The sequence below is a fragment of the Anopheles coustani genome, chromosome 3 (genome assembly GCF_943734705.1).
Source record: "Anopheles coustani chromosome 3, idAnoCousDA_361_x.2, whole genome shotgun sequence".
NCBI classification, from domain to species: Eukaryota; Metazoa; Arthropoda; class Insecta; order Diptera; family Culicidae; genus Anopheles; species Anopheles coustani.
Genome location: NC_071288.1, coordinates 26,876,535 through 26,885,301, shown reverse-complemented (window position 1 = coordinate 26,885,301; position 8,767 = coordinate 26,876,535). Strand labels below are relative to the sequence as shown.

The 8,767-nt window shown below is 48.1% G+C and overlaps 1 protein-coding gene across 1 annotated transcript in view; it reads left to right on the top strand.

Moving 5' to 3' along the window:
- Positions 1-3,056: 3,056 nt before the first annotated feature.
- Positions 3,057-8,767, top strand: part of LOC131258676 (nephrin) — a 121,000-nt gene continuing 115,289 nt past the window's right edge. The window contains exon 1 of the mRNA XM_058260036.1: positions 3,057-3,549. Coding sequence (XP_058116019.1) covers positions 3,387-3,549 — 163 coding nt within the window. The 5' untranslated portion in view covers positions 3,057-3,386. The remainder of the gene's footprint in view (positions 3,550-8,767) is intronic.

Below are 8,767 nucleotides of genomic sequence, written 5' to 3'. Positions count from 1 at the left end.
TTTTTTTTACACCAACTCATGCAGAATTGGGTTCTTCTAGGTATAACGAAAACCGTGGGCTATCTGAAGACGATGTGGTATCGACGGTGTTTGGTTGTCTCCTATCTGTGTGGCTTAAACCTCATAGTGTACAATTGATACAATGCACTATACATTTGGGATGCGGAAAATATACCTTTACAATGTAAAATTGACCGTTGGCTGTCGCCGTACAAACCACGTGGCTTTACCTGTTAATTTGATTTAACGAAGAAAAAAACACACCTACAGTGTATCGTTAAAATGTTGTAGCACCGTTCCAAATACTACTGTTGCACAGAACATGCTACAAACATGATTGGTTCTCATCTGGATCTCTTTAAGGTGAGGAAAAACGCCACTTTCCCCTATCGGTAGGCTCACTGGAAGCTAACAGGCGTGAGTACGAATCACCAATCGTTTTTCTCATTTCTCATCTCGCAGGATGCTGCGAGAAAGTGCTTTCCCGCTGGCATTGCCAATCGTTGTTATCATCTGTTTACTAACTTGGGATGTTTCTCTTCGTGGAGAGGATTATGCCGAAGAGAAAAACAAAGAGAGAAGCAGCGGAAATGATTGGTGAGAAATAAGGATTTTTCCCACCAGAGTCCAGAGGATGAGAAAATCCTTTTACAATTGTGTATGTTGCCAGTAATCCGAGAAAGGAGGGTGGTGCGTCGAGCAACACCGAATGGAAGGGAGCGCAGAGTTGATTCTCTGAATACCTAAACTGGCCCACTTGAAGGAAACCCATTACTTTCCCCCTTTCACCACGTGCGACGTTGTGGTACGCCGTGTGATTTCCCTTTCTCATCTTGGCGAGAGAATCGTCTCAAGGCTCACCGAATATCCCTACGCAGCCGTGAGCTGAGAGGCGCTGCGTTTGTCATCGTCGTGTTTTCACGAGGACACAGGTTTCGGCTGCTGCTGATGCTGCGCTGGTGTGGTGTGGTCCATCTTCACGCGCTTCGGCTAGTTTGGCTGGTTCGTGCAGATGATTATGACAATGATGGCACGTTCGCTCGCGGTTCGCCGTTGATCCGTTTCGCCAAGCCGTGCAGTGAGAGTTTGGCTGCAAAACCGAACGGTTCGACGACGCCAACGGAAAGTGTTAACTTGCGTGCGTACGTGCGTGCGTGCGTGCGTGTGGCCCGTACGTGTGTATAGCGTTTACTGCGGGTTTCGGGTTTCGTGGGCGCGTCCCTTCGCGCAAGGTGTTACGGTGCGTGTTGCGGGCATTGTTCCGGTGAGCAGATAGATTCCTGCCTTCATTTTCCTGCCAAAAAACTCAACCAGATGGTTACTGGTGAGATATGGTGGCAGGAAGTAAGGTGTAAAGTAGCGTTACGACGAGAACGCCAAAGCCAAACAAGCCAAGGTTCGCAAACAATCAAGCGCAGCTCACGCACGGACACAATCCGATTGGTTTGTAGTGCCGCCTGTACGACAGTTATTTGCCTTCACTTCCCCTCAGTGTCGTGGTTATGGACCATTGCCTTATCCTCTACCACCAATCCAATCACATCGAAGGCCGTGTTGAGCTACTTTGTGTGTCCTGCCAGTTGCTGCCAGCTGTCTTCTCCTTCCTCGCCTTACTCGACCGATGGATTTCTGTTACTTCGTGTTACTAGCAGTTCTATTCAGGGGATTTGACACATCCGTGTGCCAAGACATATTCCGACTAGTAAGAGTGTGATTTCGGTGTGCCCCACAAACCCCCCGGTGTATCTCTCCCTGGTTCTCGCTTCATGTGAGAAGATGAATTGGGAAAGAAAAACATCGATGTGAATCGAGCGCACGTAGATCTCCGCACATACGTGACAGTTGAGTTGGATTTATTGATTGTGCGTGAAATTGCCCCAAACCGGTTCCGAGTGGTCGGCCGGAAATACCCTCCCCCTCGACAGTGGATAGATCACCGGTCGAAGAAAGGACTTCCGAACAACACACCAATCGATCTCACGTCACGTGGCCAGCAGCGAACACTGTGGCAGATGAGGAACCAGTTGTGTGGAAATTGTCACTACCGCCAAACTATGGATCGTTTCTTCGATGTCTGTGTCTTTCCAATGTTTTCCCTTGTCTCGATGATCTTCCCGACGACGGGGGCTGAGGTTTTCGATAGCAATCTCCAACCAGTTCCGGACCGGACACAGCGTCGCCGCTTCCTCGACATGTGCTTCAATGGTTTTCGATTTTCTGATTCGCTCCGAACTTTGTCGGACGCTTTTTCCCTTCCCATCGGGTAGCTACACGACCATTATGAACTGCGAAGGTCTGGCGCGTAGCTGTTTCTCGGATCGATTGGAAACAGGCGAACCGAAACGTGACGTCTCGACAAGCGTTATCGGTCGCTGAATCGTGCGTGGGTGAAGTGGTTGATAAATTAATTAATTTCCACGCTCGCCCCTCACCCGCCGTCACTGGCCAGGGAAGCTTTTGCGCCACCTTGCCACCTTTCCTTAGGGGATGGTGCTAGGTCCGAATTTGTCCGAAACATTGTTTTTTCAGCATGAAGAATTTTCGTACTAAATCAAATCGAACGAAAGCCGAAATCAGGATGAGGAATTTTGCGTACCAAATCGAATCGAACGAAACCCGCAATCGCATCAAACATTGAACAATCGATCGGGTCACGTGGTACGGTGGTTGGAAAAGTTTTCCCTTCGCACACCACACTGATTAGCGGCAGCGGCAGGTTACTCCGGTAGCCTCGCCCCCGTCGACAAATCTTCCCTTTTGGGCCGAATAAGCCCCCAAGAAAACTCCGGCAAAGCGGAGAGGAAGTTTCTTCCAACCGAAATCGTAAATAATACCACCAGGCCAGGTGGTGTTATTTACACGTCACGTAACTTTGGGTTAGATTTGTGAGTCGCAGGAACGCAGCAGGCGCGCGTCGGCTGTCGTCACAAATTTGCTGAAATGATTCTGCAAAGCAACCGGTGACCAACTTCACACCAGTCTCGTTCGTTTGTCTTCCGCCATACACAGCCGAGGTCGCAGTCAAGTGTCGGCGTGTCGAAAATTTTCGCCAGGTTTTCCCTCAGCCTACCAGTGTGCGATGTGTAAATGCGCGTTCGAAGTGAAACCGGAACATCGGGGTACGGTGGCTTTGGGCGAGTGTGGAAGTGATTGTGCGTGTGTGCCCGATGGTGGTGAATAGTGTGCTCAGATGGTTTTTTCCTATCCACGGCTGGATTAAATCTCGAAAGCGAAAGGTTTCTCTCAAACCCCGCCATGGCGTGGCCGCAAAGGTGCGTGTCGTAGTGTGCAGCGACGGTGAATAGAAGGCTGAAAAAGTGTACCGAAAAAAAAGAAGAAGAAAATCGCTTACCGAGAAAAAAAAGTGTATCCCAAAGATAGTAATTATGTGCGTCAAACAATGTGGCCGGCGGGCGGGCACCGGTCGTTCCGGATGGGGCGCTGGAAAACGGCATCCGGTGCTCCTGGTGGCGCTGTTCGCTTTGATCGGATTCACCTCGTCGACAGCTGATAAGGCAGCGACCGCCAAGGACAGCGAATACGAAAACAGTAAGCTCATTTCCAGTAATCTTTTGGTGGGACTTTCGTTTGCTAAAAATGATGCCAATTCGTTAGGATTATTGGATTAGTTTGATGGCCGTATGGTTTTGTCGAATTCACTCGCTGGTAACGTGGTTCCTCATCTTGCGGCGTGAATGCCGCAGATAATCTTATTCACCCCCTTAGGAAAGCTCTCACTCAGACCCTTTGCCCCAAGCACGCGTTGAGAGCATTAAATTTGTTGTATAATGTGGCGCAGTGATGCCTGTGATCCGTCTGATTTATGTGACTTATATTACAATGAATCAGGACGTACGCAGCGCGGCGGAACGGGGGAAGAAAACGAACCGAAAGGATGCTCTCCACCAGTGGGGTGTGTATGTGTGTGTAGAAAATTTATAAGCTTGTTTTATTCATCATCCACACACGCATACACACACACGCATACACACACACGCACACTTATACTGCGGAATTCCCGCAGACCTGGGGGGTGGGAGAGGGAATCTCATACACGCAAACCGGCAGACCGGCATAACTGACCCGCACGGGTCGTTTGCGTACGTAATGTAATAATGCAAAGTGCCCCAAAAAACCCTACGACATGCGCCCGGCGAACATGGTCCCCGCATGGGTTTTTTTGGGTGAGGAATTTTGGGTTCATAAGACCCGACAGCCCCGCACCCTCGGGCATCGGCGTACTCCCGCCCGTACGTGCCACCGTGGTCAGGAAGTTGCGCCAACGATGGGAAGTCGGGCACGTAAACAAACTGTGGGAACAAACGATTCTGGCGACATCGTTGGGATGTGCTTTGCACCCGCAAGCATCGGTGCGGTCGGGGAGGGACCGGAGAGTTATTTCAATTTTTGGAGTACTGGCTCGTAACAAGCGCCCACCGAAATGAAAGGTCAACTCATTTCGGAACACTCCCAGGACACACGCTGGCACGCGGCCTGTGGTGTGCGTACGGTTACGGTCGGCCTGCCAACGAGCGGCAGTGTGTCGCCGTGGACTGGGGGCAAACTGGGAATGTAAATTTCCGCTCCGAACGAAACCGACGCCGGGCTGCGATCCGAGTTTGGCCTAGTTCAAAACATTACCCCCGTGATGCTTCGCCCGGGTAACTTCCGGGCCTGATTCGCAATCGACCGGAACTGGCGCGTACTTTGGTCGGCCGGCCGGAGTCGGAGCCACAAAACATGGATGTACGAAAGCCATAAAATATTGTGATGCTGAACCAACGGCGGGCCGGTGTTTTCCCAGCCCCCCAGTGGGCGGGATTGCGTTGTGCAATTGAAACGATTTGCCTGCGATGTGTGATTCTCGATGGCTTTTGGCAGCCAGCGCAGTGTAATGGAGCAATCGTTTTCCGCTCACGGCATATCGGGTTTGTTTTGGACAAGTTTTGTACCTCCGCACACGTCCTACGCCCTTTTGAGGGTATGTGGAGGACTTGATTCCCGGTTTGGGAAGCGATTTTAGATTTTTTTTTGCTGCCTCAAAAACTTGGTACTGGAACTACGTTTCTCTACCGACCAGCAAAAGCCTACATGCAATCACGTCACGGTAAAAACCAGCAAAAAACCGTTCTCGACCGTACGCATCACCTTAGATTACGCTGGTGAGCTCTGGCAGCACGCAGAGAATCGGCCTACGGGATTAAAAGTATTCGTTCGGCCTAATTCTTGAACACTCGCTGCTGAGCTCTTGTGGAACCTCGACACGGACAAGGCCAGGCTTCGTACCGAAGGTTTCTGGAGCGGGAAAAAGCGCATCCCTTATCCCAGGACCGGTTATGCACGCATTACATTCACACGAACAAAGTTTCCCAGTTGTTTTTCTTCTTCTTTCGGATGCCAGGACGAGTTTCTATGGAGGGCAGATTCCCGGAATCACGTCGGTCCGTTCCAGTGCCCTGCCGGGCACACAATAAACGAGCCCCGGAAGCCCGGTTAACAATGGAAAGTTGGTCTCTAGTTGCCCGAGGGTCCCTTGGAAGCTTTCCCAGCAGGATCTGAAGGGAGGAAGGAGCGACGATGGAGCACTCGATGATTGTATGCTGCTGATTAAAACAATTGGATTTTGGGCTACACTTTATGGGATCGGGAAGTGGAGGTGAATGGCCACCATGTCGGAGCGTCCCATTTTGCGCAGTTCATTCTGGTTCTGGCCTTCCCCGGGCTTCCCGAGGGTTAGGAAGTTATGAAGGCGCCTGGAAGCGCTGGAATATTTTTATTCCTCTACTTAAACATCCTGTAGTCCCCGGGGGGAAACATCCTGGAGGGACTTTTTGGCTAGCAGAACCTCCAACTTCGATGTGGAAGGCGTGTGCCAAGGCTTATGGACAGAACCGGCACGATAGGCGTGGGAGAATTGGAAAACGGGTTTCCTATGGTCCACTCAGGATACGGTGGCGTCCGGGAATTGAGAGATTGGTCTGGGATTCTTGTTGAAGTAGAAATTATACGTTTCATGAGGCTGTTCCTCGGCTGGTTCTACGGCATTTCCAATGGATGCACTTCTTCCACTTCTTTCTGGCCTTTTCATGAGTGAAACTTTCTCTTTCTACTGTGCCTCTACTACATCCTATAATGAGTTGTAATAACGATGGTAACGAGCAGCTGAGAGTTTGCCCACCCCCCGCCAGCTGCATCACTGTATGGCTTATGAAGGTGTGAGGTAATATCTGGAATCTTTGTTGCAACCGCATGCTCCGGAATTGGTAAAATCTCTATCCGTCCGGAAAGATATGGTCCGACTAAAGCGGAGTGTGTGCGTGAAACGTCGGCTTATGTCATCCAGCTGCGTTTCCCAGCGTGACTTTGTTCGAGAGACTGCTGAATCGTTTGGTAACTTGGTCAGATTAAATGTGTACCATTTGAGATTAGACCAACTTTCCAAATTTTACTTCTAGCGTGCAGTTGGAGATAAAACTTTTCATGTACTATGGGATGGTACGACGTTAAATTTATTTAAGTAAAAGTCGGACATAGAAATATGTCCAGTTTGTTTAGATTACCTTTCCGTTTTGATAAAATATAATCGGTAATTTATGATTTAATTTCATAATTAAATTCATATTTCAACTATGAAGCGGTAGTTCGAAAAAATTAACTTTTGAGCTTATATTTCTTGTGATAGATATCCTTTTCAAAAATTAAGCTGAATTCACGATACCGTCCAATCGAAGCTTGAATGTTTCATCAAATAGTCTGCTTGCTTGCTTTCCAAATCTGCCCGTCCGAACGTGCTCGCATCGAGTTTATTTCTCGCCTGCCTGCAGAAGCGTCCGTCTGAATAAATAATTCGATAAGACGTACCCGGGCCGTCCGACGACCTACTTCTCCCGGTCTAATTTTCCTCGGTAGGCGAGCACCAAAACAAGCCTAATTCGGTTTCGCATAGCATAGACCGGTGCCACAGGAGTGTGCACTATGTTGCGGTCGATAAATACACCTTTAAAATTTCATAATGCTTTGCGCACCGGACCGTGTTGATTGATGGATTTTCCAGCGAGAAGAACCCGGCTTGCGTGCTCAGCTGGGAAGAGGGAAAAAGATTCAGCTTGGCTGATGGTGGGCTCCCGTTCTGAAGGCGTCCTTGTGAGAGACCCGGTTCGGGCGGGCTGCCTAGCGTGGGGTTTTCTTCCGGGACACACAAACATCCCGGAAGGATGTCTGGGCATCAATCAAACCGTAAATTCTTGCTTTCGGACCATCATCAACGCCCCGGGTCGGGTGCTCGATGAAAAATGTTAAAATGAGTGGTTTATCCAACGCTTTTCTCCGCTTCTTCCTCGACCCCTGCGGAGAGCACGGTAGCCAGGAGTGTCGGACCTAATTTCGGGGAGGTGTTAGACGAATGAAATTTGCTAGTTGTAGGGCGTGAGGGCGCTAAACGAGAAAAGTTTCGACCCGCCCCGGCCGTTTTTCAAAAACAATGAAATTTTGTATAAAATAATAATGATTGCTTGCTGTACTGGATTAGTTACGGGCCTATTTTTTCGGTTGCCATTCTTCTCCCTGCGCCCGGACCTTGTGCGGTACAGTGAAGCGGGAAAACTTTGCCCCAGCGTCCTTGATGGTTTCCGTTTGTTCTTTTTTCATCTTGTTCCGGCCCAAGCCTAGCCAGGGTTGGATAGGGATGTGCTACTTTTTGATGAGTTCTTCGCCTCCTCGGACGCCGTGCCGAACGAGCAACTCCAATAGTGAGGGCGTTCCGAAGCAAGCCGTCTGACAAATGGCACGAACAAATTTGAATATTTTCCCAAACTCTTCGGGGTTTGCATGGGTGTACTTTTTACTTAGTTTGGTTGCGTTTGCCTTTTTTCCTGTTCCAGTTGAAGGACTGAACTCTCGTTTTGCTTACTTTTCGCCAGCACGTCGGATGAAGGTCGACGACTGTTCGGTGAACTTTGAGTTTCGCTCCAAGGTCTCGGCTGTGTATGTTTTGTACCATGGTACGCAGTGTGAAAAGAAAAAATGGACGGATTGTTTTTTTTTTCGGTTGATTTAGGTTCGTTAACGAATATATTTTGAGCTAGGAAGGACACGCTTACAGTAGCTCTACGTTAATCTTAACGTTTACGGAATGGGTTAAGTGCTTGTTAAATTTTCCAGTTTTACCGCTAACAAGCTGGTTCAGTATAATGTCGGAATTCTTTGTGCATACTGGTTGGCTTAATCGTTTTAACTGTTCTGTACTTTATGATATTACTTTGTCGGTTTTTACAAATGGAACTCTAACTAGGGACTAAAATTTACCTCATAAAGCATATTCGTGGTAATATTTATGTTGTCCCTTATAGAATATTTAGTTAGGAGCAAAACAGTGTACTGGATTCACACGGTTTTCTCATTCTTAAACACTTGCATCATAGATAAAAGGGAATCTTGTTCGATGATGTAATTTTTAGTAGAATTGATATTGTAGTGGAAAAGTTTGTATTTTTTTAAACTGGTAAGTGGACCCTATTATCTCGTTTGAACGGCGTTTATAATTTATTTACACCTTTGAACGATGGATAATATTCATAAACCAGTAATTATTAGGTAGTGTCTATTCGTAGAACAATTAACAAAGCATTTGTCGGTTACATTTATGGACGGTAGTAAAGGGTTTTTCGATTAAAGTCCTGCGATTAACCTTTGCTTTTTTCACGGTTTTTATCAGTTTTAGCAAATGAAACGCGTACTAGGAATTAAAAGTTATCCCGTAAAGCAAATT